Source organism: Chanodichthys erythropterus, chromosome 8 (assembly GCF_024489055.1).
Source record: "Chanodichthys erythropterus isolate Z2021 chromosome 8, ASM2448905v1, whole genome shotgun sequence".
In the NCBI taxonomy this organism is placed as follows: Eukaryota; Metazoa; Chordata; class Actinopteri; order Cypriniformes; family Xenocyprididae; genus Chanodichthys; species Chanodichthys erythropterus.
Genome location: NC_090228.1, coordinates 41,921,567 through 41,938,970, shown reverse-complemented (window position 1 = coordinate 41,938,970; position 17,404 = coordinate 41,921,567). Strand labels below are relative to the sequence as shown.

Sequence of the window (17,404 nt, the reverse complement as noted above, 5' to 3'; positions counted from 1 at the left end):
GCTCCATGGCTAACTGCTAATGCTACACTGTTGGAGAGATTTATAAAGAATGAAGTTATGTTTATGAATTATACAGACTGCAAGTGTTTAAAAATGAAAATAGCGACGGCTCTTGTCTCCGTGAATACAGTAAGAAACGATGGTAACTTTAACCACATTTAACAGTACATTAGCAACATGCTAACGAAACATTTAGAAAGACAATTTACAAATATCACTAAAAATATCATGTTATCATGAATCATGTCAGTTATTATTGCTCCATCTGCCATTTTTTGCTATAGTCCTTGCTTGCTTACCTAGTCTGATGATTCAGCTGTGCACAGATCCAGACGTTCTGCCCTTGTGTAATGCCTCAATCATGGGCTGGCATATGCAAATATTGGGGCCGTACATATTAATGATCCCGACTGTTACGTAACAGGCGGTGTTATGTTGAGATTCGCCTGTTCTTCGGAGGTCTTTTAAACAATTGAGATTTATATAAGAAGGAGGAAACAATGGAGTTTGAGACTCACTGTATGTCATTTCCATGTACTGAACTCTTGTTATTTAACTATGCCGAGGTAAATTCAATTTTTGAATCTAGGGCACCTTTAAATGTTGTTTTACCACTGCAAAGAGTTGTAATAAACACAAAAACAAACATACCTCAATATTAGAACTTTTTTCCACCTCAAAATGCTGTCTACGGTATAAGCAAACCTCCCTCCAGGGCCACATTTTGCAGAACGAAATCTCGGTGCAGCTTGAGGTGACAGATTTGAATAACTCTGTGCCTCGAGCTGTGGATCCATTACCTGTCATATGTACTGAGGAAACACAGCCCTCACTGTGGCAGACACCGCTTAGGTATCAAGCTACCTAAGTGCATGGCACTCCCGGCAGTGTCAAATTGGGTTGTCAAGAATGCCTATACACTTCAATTTGCTCGCATAGCACCGCACTTCAGCGGCATGATCATATCAGAAGTGCTGGAGCAGAGCACTCCGCTTTTACTTGCAGAGATTCTCTCTCTCCTGGCCAAACAGTATAAATAGCAGTGTGTCCCACACATAGACTTTACTTGGGTGGGCCGCCCAGGTATATAACCACCGCCCAAGTATATTTGGAGACACATTTATGCTTTTTATTATTTTTAGGGAACTGCATGTTTCACTTTAAGATCACTTCAGGCTGCTTCAAAGTGATTCTCAATTGCTGAAAAGTGCAGATTTATGTCAAGCGATTGCTAACTGAAGTTGTTGAATTATTACAATGTCTACTTTATGACCTTTATGTAAAATGTTTTAGACAGTTGTAAGAATCTGAAGGATCAGCCTGCAATTGTGTAGACATTTCAAAATAAGAGTCCCTGTATATTTCAGGCTTGTTTATAATTAAGAGTCACACGCTAAGTTTTTTATTTTTCTTTTGGGTATTATTGGTATTTTGGTTACACAATAAATTGTATTTAGTTTGATTTCCATTTAATTCATAGTAAATTATTGTCTCCACCACAGGAAGAAAATACTAAGAACATTATTTGACACATATTGTCACAATCACTGTCAGTTCCTGTCACTTCCCGGACTCCAATTCCCATCATCCCCCTCTGCCAGTCACATGCTCATTACCACACCAATCACCTATCGCCACATACAGCTTTGCACATCACTTGGACTATAAAGGACTGTCACACACACCACCTCACAGCGAAGTCTTGTTTCCCCAGTGTACAATTCCAAGCGTTATTTCCCTGTCTGCCTGTTTGTTACTGTTTCTGCCTGATTCCTGTTTTACGACCCATTGCTGCCTGCCTCGATCCTTTGCCTGTACCCTGACTATGACTCTGCCTGTTCCTTATTGCTCCTGTTTGTTCCTGTTTGACCCTGCTTGTACGACCACGCTCACTTTTAATAAAACGCTGCATTTGGATCCTCTGCCTGAGTCCAGCATCATTACACATATATTATTCATTACATAAATTTTAAGAATAAAATCTGTCCCATTCACTGAGAGAAACACTATATGACAGCAAAGAGAACATAGGAAAAGGAGAACCATTTAAATGCTGTAATTTTGCATAATTTATAATGCATAATATTAGTATGTAATTAAATGTAATAGTATGCTATTTAATTCAAATTAATTTCAATAATTAAAAATACAGTTAAAAATCACACATTATTTGTTTGTTACATGTAGTAGACCATTTTTTGCCGTGGATAATAGGAGGATTTTTCACCCGGCTACCACCGCAAGTATATTTCAAACCTGTGGGAAGCGCTGAATAGTGCCCAAGGAACAACGGGAATGTTGTGGAAAATGGTGGTGTTATGTGCCCAATCTTGGATTTAAGACCACTGAACAGAGTGCTGGCAGAGCGCACATTCAAAAAGATCACAGATTCTCATGCTTATTCAGCCTGGGGACTATTTCATGGCAGTGGACTTGCCTACTTTCATATCCAGATTGCCCCTCATCACAGGCTCTTTCTGGGGTTTGCATTCAAAGGTTTCGCTTATCAGTCCAAAGTCCTGTTGTTCGGACAAACTTTGGCTATTCGTACTTTCACGAAGTGCATGAATGCTGCCTGATTTTGAACTCACGCTCGATGGTCGTGCATTTGACAAAAGAGAGAATTCAGACTATTCTCAATGTCCTGACCTCTTTTGCGCATTAGCTTGATCCAGCCTGAAAAATACCTTTTTGTGTCACAATTTGAGCATTTAGAAACCAAATTTATGAGACAGTTGTTGTCAGATTTCATTGGTGATTTCAAATATGAAATTTAATCGAAAGCTTGGTAAATAGCTTTGGAGAAATAGAAAATATATTTAGTTTCAACACTCACATATTGTATATTTCAAAATGTATTTTATGGGCAAGAAATTCAATCTTACAGTAGCCTACATTTAGAATAAATGCAAATGTGGATGGAATATTCAAGACATTAAAACTACATTAGTAATATTTAATAATGCTTATGTATAAAATTCAGCAAAGAACATACTTTACCACTTTAATATCTTCAAAAAAATACTAATACTAATATGACCTACTGGAATGTATTTTCTTAGATTAAAATATACAGTGCAAAATATATTTTTCAATATTCTTTTTTAATATTTCAATAAATGTATTTTAATTTTTTTGGTAGAAAATATATTTACGCAAATATATTTTTGGCCATTTTATTTTGAAATATTTCAAAAGATTTCTTATATTTTTTGGTTTCTCACATTTTAATAAAAAGTGATCAATATTTTCTTAATTTAGTATGTTTCTTCATGCTACATGCTGGGCTCTATGTTACATGGGAATAGATGTGCATCAGTGACCTGTTGAAATACATCAGTGAAATATTATTAAATGTTGTTTTAAACATTTTATTTTTTAAATAATTCGGTCATACTAATTTAAAAATTAGTCACAATATTGACACAGTAAATAAATATATGTTTTAGAAAACTAGGCTCTATCACTCATTTTTTGGGGGGTCGGCCAACTGTTAAAATAGCTTACAGTTTTTTTCAATTGCTAACATACTTTTGTCCAATCTGTAGTCACATTTTCAAAAATAATATCTGGGTGAGGGAGAGGAATTGATGAAGGAGGAGAGGAGAAGTTGGATCAGGACAAGTGAGAAGAAGAGGTAGAGGAGAGGAGGAAGAATGTGTGCTGGATTGTGCATCTCTATGGTTTTCCCCCTTACACATGATGAACCTATGAAAGCTTATTTCTGCCATAAATAGAAAATAAAAAAAAGATAATTACCTTTTATGCTTTTTTATTCTGTGGTGGAAAAAAAAACTTCCATAATAACCAAAGACCATGTATGTTGGATTTGTTGTTGATCAATGGCAGCAATTTCATGTTTTCATTTCAGTAAAAGATTTATACTACAATAATTCCACAACCATTGTTCCATATTTACAAAATATGTGGTCTGCACAGGGCACTAGCTAAGGGGCACTAAGTGGACACCATCCCACCCTCATGAGTGCACCATCAACACCACCCACCCACCCCCAGAAAGAGATTTCAACCAAGAGGGACACTATAGTTCTGCATAAGGGACTCATTTGACCAGTAGTTGCCCTGAGCAATTCTGTTACTTCTTCTTCTCTTTTTCTACTGCACATTCTATAAAATAATGACTCATTTCCTCTTGCCAAGAATGCACACATTCAACACTCAACCAAACATGTAGAATGGCTTACATGCATTATACTTTTACTGCAGGAAAAGAAAACTGAATTTTAAAAAATATGAATTTCATATTTTCTGCAGGTAAAACTGAAACATGACAGTAATGCAGTTTTCATAATTTTTACAGTTTTCAGCTGTTAGTATTTTGACAGTCATTGCACTTTGATTGACAATATGTTCATGTGGATAAAAAACTAGTGCTAGTGTTTGACAGAACGACTCGATTTTGAATCAGGTTTGCTGTGTTTTGATAGAGTTAGTATGTGTAGAAAAAGGTTTTTAGCATTTTGAAATGTAGAGTTTGTGTTTATTTAACAAAATATGATTCTGAGCAGAAAATTAACTATTTGGCTAATTGTGTGATGTAGGTGCGTTGCTGTGTTAAGAGATTAGAAAAAGTACTTTAAGTATTGGTAAACGCTTATTAGCAATTGTAAAAAACTGTAATATATAATCAGACAGATCCATGTGTCATTATTGACATTTTACCAAAAATCAAGCTGAAATGAATTTAGAAAGTTTTTCACCAGTGAATGTTGGACACGTGTTTGTCTGTCATTAGAACGGCAGCATTTGAGGCAGTAAGTTCATCACATTACTTTCATCAACTTAAAAAAGTGAGTGCCCACATAGCTACAATAAACTTTAAGCAATTCTGCCAAAATATTATTCTATAAAAGAAAATGCTGTATTTATTAAATCAACCAGTTCTTTATTTATCCTTGCATATCAAACAAGACAGACCAAAATGTGTGCGGCACTTAAAAGATATTGAAGCGGCAGTGGATTCAGAATACAATACCCTTCAATATTATATAATTATACACTGTAAAATAAATTCAGACCACTCCAACTCAACATTTTCTAGTGATTGATCACATCTAAATTTTTCAATTGGCCTAATTGAATTTACATTTGCCATTTCGTAACCATATAATTTAAACACGTTGAAAATCTACCTGAAAATCAGACAGATACTAGACATGTTTCAGACTACTGTGTGCCTAATGATGATGAAATAATGCTTTTTAATGAATGAAAGTAAACTGCAGCTAATAGAGATATTCACGCTTTTTTTTTTGTAAAGCACATTCCACAAACAATTCAATCCTACTGTTCATTTGCTAGCGATAAAACACCAAATATAAACATTTATTCACAAGACCAACACACTAATCCACAAGAAACTGATTAACATGAGCTGTAACCGACTGTCATAAAACTTTGAACGGTGGACACTGATGTCACTGCCACATGATAGGCTGAGGTGCATCACATGATCCAAGTTAACCGTTACACTTTTTCCAATGGTAAGAGATACAGACCCTCTCATCTCCCAATAATAACACAATATGCTTGTTCGGCAATATGCACAGACCGATTGGCGGCCAATGCATGCTGGTTATAAATGTTATATATTTTGAGACAGAATGCATGTCGGGGGGAAGTCGTGAAGTCAGACACTTTTTAGCTTCCCATACTGACGCCTGCATTGCGTTTGCATATTTTATCACAAAAAAAATGCAATATTTGTCAAAAATACAGATGACATTTTCATTCAATACTTTATGTACTGCTTACAGTGTCTGTTTGTACAAGAATAAAGTTCAACATAATCATATATTATTTAAATACCAAAGTGGGGTCTACAATTTTATCAGTTATAGTCGTCAGAGTTTGTGCTATGGTGAAGCTGCGCAGGATGAACCATATGCCTTAACAAGTAGAACAACTGAATTACATATAAAATTTCTATCCAGCATGCACTGCTTCAAGTCAGCCGTGATCTCTCTGCGCAGCGCTGCATGAAGTCAAACAAGCCTAATCTCTGGAGCAGCTGAACCTGACTGCAGAATCTGGTGCTGCAGCTTCACTCACTCATATTTAACTGTGATTTTCTGCTGTTACAAACACTTTAACTGGTAAAATCCTCAGAGGGGAAGTTGTGCAGCGATTATATAAGAATGGAAAGACAGTCTCTGTGAAAACTTTTCCCTTCCTTTGGTTGGATGCTGTGGTTATTCCAAGAATATTAAATAACCAAAAAATAACCTTCGCTTTAAATATTAATTTTAAAGCAGCCTACTTCAGTGTAATATTTACCATATCATCTCGCTTAACACTGAGAATTTGAATAATTGTAATGTGACGATCATGATTTTCAATGTGAAAATCATGGCTGCGGGTGGGTGGATGTTTTGCATTTAACTGCAGATTTGCGTGATGTTAGAGCAGATTCACACATCTCTAATACACATTAACAGACTGTGACTCTCACATCATCTTATCGCCACCTGAACACAGCTGTATTTTGATGAGGAAGGTGATCTCAGTGCTGAACTCTTTCTTTCTTGCTTTCTAGTAGTCAGATAAAGCAAATAATAAACATGTTTTATATTTTTAAGTGTTTGGGGTCTTACAACAATAATGTTCAGACAACACCCATAATTTTAAAAAATATTTAAATTAATGTTCTTATATCAAACTCTCAAGAAAAGACTGGAAAATGTGAAATGTCTATAATTTACAGTGAATTCCTATAAATAAAATGTTTGTTCTAAAATATATTTCTAATTATATGTGGACTATAAAATATATGTATTCACTACAAAAGATAAGCATTTTGGAGAATGGATGCTTGTTTACAGAAATGGAAACCATTCTTAAATCAATCACACATTTACATCAAAATAAATTTTATTAAAGAAATATTTTATTTTTTTGCAATAATCTCAAGAAGGTGAAGAAATCGTTCTTCTCTTTCCTTGGCCTCCCTCTCTCTCCGTTCCTCTCTCTCGATTGCTTCTTGATGTCTTCTTTCTTCTCTTTCTCTGGCTTCTCGTTCCCGTTTTTCCTCTCGCTCTTGTCTTTCTCTTTCTCTACGTTCCTCCCTCTCCTCCATTTCCTGCCATCGTCTCTCCTCCCTCTCTGTTGCTTCTCTCACTCTCTCAGCCTCCCTTTCCTCCATCTCTCGGATTATGTCCGCAAAGTCTTTTCTTTTTGTCCCAGTTCTCTCTGGCTCTGGGCTCACTGAGGCTGATGTGCTCAAAGCAACATCTGTATCAGATGAGGCAATAAGGGAAGGTGGACTAAATAAAGGTCTGCCTCCAATATCCTCATCCATGGCATCATACCACTTCCAGGATACTTCTGTGAGTTCACCATCCTCAGTGCTCTCCTCTGTCTTTGGACATTTGAGATCCTACAGAAATTTTCAAACAGAATACAAAGTCAGTCATTTTAATTACACAATTTAAATAGTCATTAACTGTTGCATTAGTACTGACAAAATTCATCCATCTCTTCCTAGTGTTATTCCTGCTCATTTGCAGGGTCCACTTCACACAAACACACACATTTTGATTTGGCACAAATTTTATGCTGAATGCCCTTCCTGATACAAACCAGCACTAACAGTGCTTGGACACATTCACACACACTCCTATATTTCCCTTTAGGATTTTCCCTTTTTTTCATAAATGTTACTGTTACTTGAGCTTTAAGGTTTTGCTCCACAAAAGCTCTGCAAAAAGTGATCAGAAATCAAGAATCAAAGTGCTGAAATAACTGCACATCTTGTATATTATTTATATTTATATGTGTTAGGGCTGTCAATAGATTAAAAATTATTAAATCACGATTAATCACATGCTTCAACATATATTCAACAAATTGAACCATGAGACTGAAGGTTGATTCTCACAAAACTATTTTCTGCAAGCTTTTTTCCTAGGTAAATTCAGGTATCTTTAAAAAAAAAAAAAAAAAAAAAAAAAAAAAAACCGAACAAAAAAAACCCAGCACAAATAACCAAATGATAAGGAGTCCATATAATTCATACATTTATGCACACCAGAGCAAAAAATCATTAAAAAAAAGTTTGTGTATTGTATGGGTACACCCAGGTGAAAAAAAGTACATCTCTATAAAGTACTTAAAGTACTCTATTTTGACACACTAATTTAGTACTTAATATACTAAAAATTCTTCTTTAGTACTTAAGATAATTAAGTGTACTCTTAAGTGTACACAACTGTAATATTTTGAGACAGCATGAAATATGAACTAAAATGTGCTTTTAATATACTATCAATGTATTTAAAAAAATGTATTTAGATACCACTTATAGTACATTTGAACCCATAGTGTACTACAAGTGGTAACTAAATATATATTTTTAAATACAGAGATAGTATATTAAAAGTACATTTTATTTAATATTTCATGGTGTCTCAAAATAGCACAGTTGAGTACATTTAGATGTTCTTAAGATTATCTTAAGTACTAAAGAAGAATTTTTAGTATATTAAGTACAAAATTAGTGTGTAAAAATAGAAGTGTACTTATTTTTCACCTTAGCAGTGCAACAGCAAATCCAGGGATGCTGCATGTCCGATGGGCCGATATGAGTTCCTGGATTCGCACAACGGCGGTGCTTGGGCCGCACCCACACCGAAGCGGAGCTAGAAGGAACTAATTGCCACTCCTTTGAGTACCTGCTTATCAATATTCTCTGTGCGAGGCTCGCTATTGTGCTCAACACCTCCCTCTCCTGCTGAGAGCAGAGATGCCACAAACAGCTCCCTCGGGATTATCTACTTATGAGATAACGCCGGCACAGTGCTCATGTTCTCATCACCCACCAGAGCCCCTGGTCTCCTATACTGATGGGATATGATGTCCACCAATTACAGGATTGAGCACTAAGGATGGTGAGCTCACAACAACATCTTGCAAGTGGTATGCTGCCATGGATGAGGCAATCGGAGCCAGACCTTCCATTAGTCCGCCTACCCTTATTGCCAACATTCAACAGCGATCCTGCAGGTGTTTCAGACTAGACTCCTGAAGTCCCTGGAACAGGAAGGCCCAGACCCGGAGTCATTTCTTTAGCAGCGGATCTCGCCCTGTGTGCAGCAAAGGAGATCACCCAAGGAGTCTGGCGCATCATGGATAGTGCTAGAGCAGCATCTGTGGCTCATGCGCACAGAAATGTGTGACTCAGATAAATCACAGCTGCTCAATGCCCAGTGAACCCCCAAGGCCTCTTTGGTGATGTCGTAGGGGCGTTCTCAAGAGAATATTGTGGAGGTGCAAAAACAGTCTAAAAATGATGACCCACTTCCTTCCCAAGTGGGCCGGGAACAGAGACCTAACAAGAAGTCCTTTTAGGGCAAGAAGCAAGTTCCCCACCAGTCCAGGCACCCAGCGGACCAGATGCAGACTTGCCCAGTGCAAGAGAATGATATCCATGGAGAGAGAAGGACCGCCTTCCAAGAGAGAGTGTTTGAGTTGCAGCAATTGGAGAGAAACGTTCAAAGGTTTTACCAATGCAAAGACTTGTAATAAACATAAAAACAAACATACCCCAATATCAGAGCCCTTTTCCACCTCAAAATGCTGTCCAGGGTATAAGCAAAACCTCTCAGGGCCACATTTTGCAGAACGAAATCTCAGAGCAACTCGAGGTGACAGATGTGAATATCCCTGTGCCTTGAGCTGTGGATTCATTACCTGTCATATCTGCTGACGGAAGCGCAGCCCTCACTGCGGCAGACACCGCTGCATCCCTTATCAAGCTACCTAAGTTGGTAGCTTGCGCTCCTGGCAGTGTCAGTTTAGGTTGTCAAGAATGCCTATACACTTCAATTTGCTTGCAGAGCGCTGCACTTTAGTGGCATGATCATATCAGAAGTGCTGGAGCAGAGCACTCCGCTTTTACTTGCAGACATTCTCTCTCTCCTGGCCAAACAAACAGTATAAATAGTGCCCAAGGAACAATGGGAATGTTGTGAAAAATGGTGGCGTTATGCGTCCAATCTTGGATTTAAGACCATTGAACAGAGCGCTAGCAAAGCACACATTCAAAAAAAAAAAAAAAATCACGATGAAATCGATCCTCGCGCTTATTCAGCAGAGACTATTTCATGGCAGTGGACTTGCCTACTTTCACATCCAGATTGCCTCTCATCACAGGCTCTTTCTCAGGTTTGCATTTGAAGGTTTCGCTTATCACTTGAAAGTCCTGTTGTTCGGACAACCTTTGGCCCCTCGTACTTTCACGTGCATGAATGCAGCCTAGAGCCCTGTCAGTCCATCATTTTCTTATGAACGATCTTGGACTCATGCTTGATGGTCGTGCATTTGTTAAAAGAGAATTCAAACTAGTGTCAATGTCCTGACCTCTTTTGCACAGGGGAGAGCCATTCCTCTGAAAACATTTCAGAGGTTACTGGGTCTGATGGCTGCTGCAGCCTCTGTTTGCTGCATATGAGGACACTGCAGCTTTGTATAGCGCCGCATCCCGCGGAGAGCGTGGAAATCAGAGCGAGCGCACACTGTAGTAACACCCACATGTCTTGACGGGCCTAAGCCCTGGCTTAACCTGAGCATGTTTGAGCAGGAAATCAGTATAAGTAGAGTGGTCAGACGAAAGGTAGCCCCTTGTGACAGCAGACCAGTGTTCAGTTCATGGACGAGTGCCCAGAGGCAGTGGCATATAAAACTGCTTAGAGCTGAAAGCTTTTCACTTAGCCTGCAGGATCTCTTGCCATTGGTAAGAAACCATGTTCTCATTCGAACAGACAATACAGCGGTGGTTGGTGCCATACATCAGTCACCAGGAAGGTGTTCATTCGTGCACAGTGCAGAGGATGGCACAACTCTTTCTACTATGGGAGATCAAAGATTCCTTTTGATCCAGGCAGTGACACTGTATTTTGAAAGTGTGCATAAATTTGAGTTACATGGACTCCTCGTATCATCTGGTTATTAGGTGTCCTTGTAGTCTTCAAGTGTCCTTTTTTGGAAAGACATCTAAATGTACCTTGAAATATGCTTGCAGAAAATAGTTTGGGAAAGGTTGTTCCACATTATTAAGCAAGTCACAGTTCTCATGCAATATGTGGAAGAAGAATAATGAAGAATAAAGATCTTTCTGAAGATGAAAAGCATGAAATGGTGCAGTGTTGTGCAAAAGGCATAAAAACAATTAATACTGTGTGAAAACTGCATGGAGATTATTGAATTATCATAAGATTTGTGAGTGATTTAGAGCACAGCAGAACTCGGTCAGATAAAGGCTTATTAATGAAGGTTTGTCAAAAAAAAATGTATTGTAATAAAAGGACAGCTATAAAAAAGCCAGTGTTGAGCAGCAAACAGATATTTGAAGCCCCTGGTCTCCATTCAGGCTGGCAGTTGTGCTTAACCCTCTGGGGTCTGAGGATTTTTGGGGCTCTGGAGAAGTTTTGACATGACCTGACATTTGTGCTTTTTTCAGTTGTTCATAAACATATTAATGGAAAAAGTGTCATTACACTGTATTCAGCACAAACTAGGCTACAATAATATGTGAGAAACATGTATGTACATGTTTGTGTTTTTGAAGGAATAACGTTTATGCATGGTTATTGAAATAAAGCCAAAAAAATATATATTAAATCTGTGTTCACAAGACTTCTGGGTATTGGAGGTTGTAGACTAGAGTTTCTGCTTCAGAATGATGTAAAAATTATGCTGCCTACTCGTTCATGTAAAACAATATAGAGATTTAAATTTTGCAAGACACTTTTTGTCAAGAAAGTATGCATGGAGGTGTGAATCATCATGAACAATGGGTCATTACAACTCGTGATTCTTTTGTCTTCTCAGGTGTAAATGACCTGCATAAATAATGAGCTCTTTCAGTCAGATAGGCTGTAATCATGTCTCAAGCTCATCATGGTGTATATCAAACATACAGAAAAAAACAGCAATATTGTGAAATATTATTACAATTTAAAATAATGGTATTCTATTATACGTTAAAATATATTGTATTTCTGTGATGCAAAGTGTCTGAACAATTATGCTACCTCTATGGCATTTCCTATAGCCTTTTAGCTTAAAAGCATGCACATTTGGAGAAATATTGATGGATTCTCATGTTTGTGTCAATTTTCTATACAGAGGAGTAATATTTATTCATTATTTACTGTCATCACTATGAATGCTGAATACTGTGTTTTCAATTCATACTTGCAGCCGGAGGGCACTCTGTACACCTTCAGCCCACAAATTAATCTAAAGAAAAACAACCATGTGACTCTCCAGGAACTAACAGAGGCTAGATATCGCTATAACATCCAGATAAACACTTTAAGACAATAAATACTCGATTGAGACGATGTATTCATGTATTGACTCAGAATTTGCGTCCGAGTAGCGCTTGCTCCGTGGGCGTGGCCGCATTAGTGGATAATGAGCTGAATCACGGACTTCTGACATGGCTCTCTTTTCATACAGATTATATAAACAGAGAATATTTGTTTTCGATTTGACTAACATGATTTAAAACCTGACATTTCAACGTTTCTTTAGACACAAGTCTAATTTTTTTTGTGATTAGTATTCACCAAGTTACAGTTCATTTTCTGAGAACTATCAGATTGGACTTCGTTCAGTGGGAGACGAGAGATCACGCATCATGTTATTTTTCTTCATTTTGCAAAAAGCACAACATTTTGTTTTTACTCTTAGTGTACACAAATAAAAGAAGATATTCCACAGTTTAAAATGGTGTATAGCAACATTGTCAGAGTATTTTGAGTCTCTTTCACACTGGTAAGAAAAAAAAACGCGGTGGTATCACCGGCTTGACCGCCGACCTGGGGGAGTTAAAGATGCATTTCAGCCACCACTAACCAAACCTCACAAAGAGAAACATTTAAAGTGGGTTTAGAAATACATAAAGACTCATTTTAAATAGTTCACTGACAAATCCCTAACTACAATAGATGGTCTAAATGGATAGATTTCTGGATGGTTGTTGAATGGCCACCACATTCCAACAAGACTGCGACGTCAGCAAGGAGCTGGCGTGTGATGACTTGGGCTTGAATATTGGGAAGTGAGATGGAAGGTCCCTTTAGGGTCTCTGAGGGTGTCAAAATGACATTTGCAAGATATGTAGAATTCATAGCAGGCTATTTTCAGCTATGGTATAAAAAGGAGGATAGTGCCTTCTGAAATACAATGCATTATGCACTATCCCATGCTGCAAAAAAAACACCACAGCAATAAAATGGTTTGAAAATGTATTTCTAAACCCACTGTAAATGTTTCTCTTTGTTAGGTTTGGAGTGGCTACAATGCATCTTTATGCACAACTGCCAGCCTGCATGGAGAGCTTCTTGAGACTCCAGAGACACCAGCAGCTTCAAATACCTGTTTGCTGCTCAACACTGGCTTTTTAATAGCTGCCCTTTTAATACAATTAATGTTTTTGACATGAACTTTCCTCAATAAGCCTTTATCTGACGGAGTTCTGCTGTTTTCTAAATCACTCACAAATCTTATGATAATTCAATAACTGCTTAATAATGTGGAACAATCTCTAAGTAGGGTTTCCATTTACCTAAGCAGACCTGGCAAATTATTTTGTCTGAGATAGATACCAGTTATCTTAAAATACATGGATAAATGAACAAACACTTTCTTAGAAAAACTAAAATTGAATGTTTATTATACTGAAATCATAGTGTCACTTGCATAATTTGGAACACAGTGTAAACACCAGGTTCTCCATTATGTCAAAGCAGACGGTGAAAGTATCGTCCACTTAGTTTGTCATAAAATTGAAGGGCACAGCGACAGTTTAGTGTGTACAGGAGAATCATAGTGGCTTGCTCTACAAGAAAAAGACTGTGTGTGTATTCAAACCTGCTCCCCCTTTGCAGTGTCCTCTTCTTGCCTGGAACCACCACGATTTTCAGGACGTGGTTTGCCGTTCTCAAACCAGTACTTTGCAATGCCTTGGACTCTATCTTTCTTGACACCTGAAATGAAAATAAAGAGGAAAATTCAAAATGTCAGAAAAACTGGGAAAGAGTAAACTACACAATCATACTTGAGATTAAAAACAGCCTATTGTGTTAAAAAAAAAAAATAAATAAATAAAAATACATAGATAACAGATACTTTTTTCTATCTATCAAATCTATTTATCTATTTATGTATCCGCTGGCTGTGAAATTTCTTAAACATGAATCAAACCAATCATGCACATATTACCAACAAATGACAAGATCAATCATGCCCATGTCTTTTTTTTTTTCTTTTTTTTTTACACTAAACTTTGTTCTTGACTAAGAATTTAAAGTCATTTAAATAAGAGTAAAATGTTTTGGAGTCAGTTTGGGGCTAAACTGCAGATATTCATCAAATTATGAGTGCTAAAAAATACCAATACTGTGCACCTATTGAAAACACACTGAACTACACTATAAAGGTCATAATAAAACTTGTAATAACTGTCAAAATAACTAATTTATTTAAATTTTTTGGGTGAACTAACCCTTTAAGATTAATAATGTCATTAATTACTCTCCCTCATGTCGTTCTACACCCATAAGATCTTCGTTCATCTTCAGAACACAAATTAAGATATTTTTGATAATCAGATGGCTCAGTGAGGCCTCTATAGACAACAATGCCTTTGAACCTCTCAAGATCCACAAAAGTTACTAAAGACATTTAAATCTGTTTGTGAGACTACAGTGATTCTAACTTAATATTATAAAGTGACGAGAATACTTTTTGTGCACCAAAAAAAAAAAAAATTCCAACAATATATAGTGATGGGCCGATTTCAAAACACTGCTTCGGAGCTTTACGAATTGAGTAGTTTAGCCGTTTGATCCGAATCACTGATTCGATTCGTAAAGCTCCAAAGCAGTGTTTTGAAATCGGCCCATCACTATATTGTCGAAAAAAGTCTTTATTTAGTTTTTTTGGCCCAAAAAAAAGTATTCTTGTCGCTTTATAATATTAAGGTAGAACCACTGAACTCACATGAACGGTTTTAAATATGTTTTTAGTACCTTTATGGATCTTGAGATTTTTAATGGCATTGTTGTCTGTAGAGGCCTCACTGAGCCATCGGATTATCAAAAATATCTTAATTTGTGTTCTGAAGATGACTGAAGGCCAACATGAGGAACAACATGAGGGTGAGTAATGACATTATTTTAATTTTTGGGTGAACTAACCCTTTAAAATGGATATTATTTTTCAATTGGGGTGATAAAACTATTAATTTCATCCTCACCAATGTCATAATATGTATTTGTTTTGCCTTTGTGATGATTCCACATTATATTCATCATCTTGTAAAGCCATAAACTCCAATAATCTTTTGGAAACGGTGTGTTTTAACCACACAAACAGCACTTAAGTGCAGTATGAACGAAGCAGAATACAGTTCCTTTCAGAGGTACAAAATTAATTTGATCAATCTGAAATTCTGCAGAAATAACACCGATTTTGAAAATGTAATTTATATAAAAAGCATGCAAAACTACAAGAAAATTGTTATGAGAAAAAAAAAATCTCACTTACAGAAAATGCTGAGGAATGAAGCTTGGCAGACGGGAACTTTGGTTTGGTCTTCTTTTAAGACGGCATACTTTACAGTCATTTCTCTCTGTCTTCTCTTGTCGGCTTCTACAGCACTCGGTCTCCTCCGCTTGCACTGCATAATGTCTAAGTGAGACAGAAGGATTGCGTCTTGTTTCACTTTGTCGTGGGTGGAATAGAGCTGGTCTTTAATGTAGGTAATGTCCGTTTCAGTGAGAGTCACAGCAGCACACGACACGCTGTTGTGTTTACACGCTATTCGCGAAATCTTCTCATTGCCACTGTAACGTTTTTCTTTAGCCAGAGAACGCGCAGAACTACGTTTTCTTTTGCCAGTGACTGAAACTAACACATGTTCATCCATTTCATCATATTCTATCTTAAACTCCATCTTGTTTAGTTAAAAATATCTTTAAACAGGATAAACACTTGCAGCTCGACGACTGAAACCGGCCCTTATGCACGCCTTGGTTCATCTTGAAATCATATGATTCGATTCGCGTCTTCTGATTGGTTGTGTTAGAGGCTTTTGCTGGCAAAGGGAAGTGACGTTTAGAGGATTCTGCCACCGAACCAGTATTTCTGAATGAACTGAGGCTGGGATTTAGCGGATTTATGCTTAAGTATTTGATAAATGTATGTTTGGTGAGCATTCTGCTTTTTTTTTTAAATTCAAAGAACAATAACATACAGTGTGTCAAGAAACAAATATCAAAAAGGAAAAGAAGAAGATAAAGAAAAAAAATAAAAGCACAAATTACAACAAATAAAACAGAATGACAGGGGGAAGTAAATATAAAAGTTCAAAACATAGATAGAAAATATATAGCCTTCAACTATGCCTACATATTCAACAAAATCATAAAATTTGTTTTCTTATTGGTAAATTTGCGACTGGTACAAATGTCTCATTCCCCCAGAAGGTAATAAAGGTTTAAAGATTTTAGAGTTATTTTGCCCTCTGTAGTGGGTGTGACCACCTTCACCAGGTCTTTCATGCAAATGGACTTCTGTACACCCGAAAAGGTGTAAACTATTCAGTCTAGGACCCTGATTAATGCAAATTTCCATTGTGAACTCATAAGAAGTTTCAGTCTTGGTCTAAGTATTTAAAGAGATGTTGCAGGAGGCTCGGGGTGCAATCCTGTAATCAGATCAGCCCATTATGCTGAGTGTCCAGGACACAATTTACTAAATGTCAGGTATGCATCTTACTCTATTTCTGAGCATTTGATGTTTTGTATTGATCATCTTTGAATTGATTATGTGATTGGCATGATACACTTACCTGACTAATAAATTGTTACATTTGGCTTTATTCTGACTTACTCTAAAATTATTGACTCTAGAAGATTACAATGTATCCGTTGTCACCACAAATCTACAACCAGGGTTAAGTACATACTAGATCTTGGGTTGTAATGGAGCATGGGGCACATCATACACTCAACGTGTATGTCTTTTCAGCGCCCCTGTGAAGTTCACTTTAATTTTTAGAATTTAGTTTAAATTTTACTTTAGCTGTGCGATTAATCTGTCTCCAGTTTCAAATGATTATTACTCTTAGATCGTGTTTCTAATTAGGAATTAATCATTGGTCATGTAGTAATTTAGATATTTGATTATTCTGGGTATCCTGTACTTTCAATTATTTGTCCATTTATGGACCCGATATTGCACAGGAAGTTACATCGTCTGATTATGTACTTCTCATGACACAAATTCACTGGTTTCTGATACTTAGTCAGAGCTTGCAGAGTTTACTAATGCATTTGATTCGAACCGACCCATGCTTGTTCATACAAAAACACAG

General features: G+C 36.9%; 1 protein-coding gene across 1 annotated transcript; it reads right to left on the bottom strand.

The window, feature by feature from the left end:
* Window positions 1-6,907: 6,907 nt before the first annotated feature.
* Window positions 6,908-16,055, bottom strand: LOC137025264 (ensconsin-like). The gene is made up of 3 exons (XM_067393281.1): window positions 15,574-16,055; window positions 13,897-14,012; window positions 6,908-7,396 (listed from the first exon to the last, which is right to left on the bottom strand). Exons 1-3 carry the CDS (start codon window positions 15,980-15,982, stop codon window positions 6,908-6,910), a joined length of 1,014 nt encoding a protein of 337 aa, XP_067249382.1. The 5' UTR covers window positions 15,983-16,055.
* Between the last annotated feature and the right edge of the window lie 1,349 nt (window positions 16,056-17,404).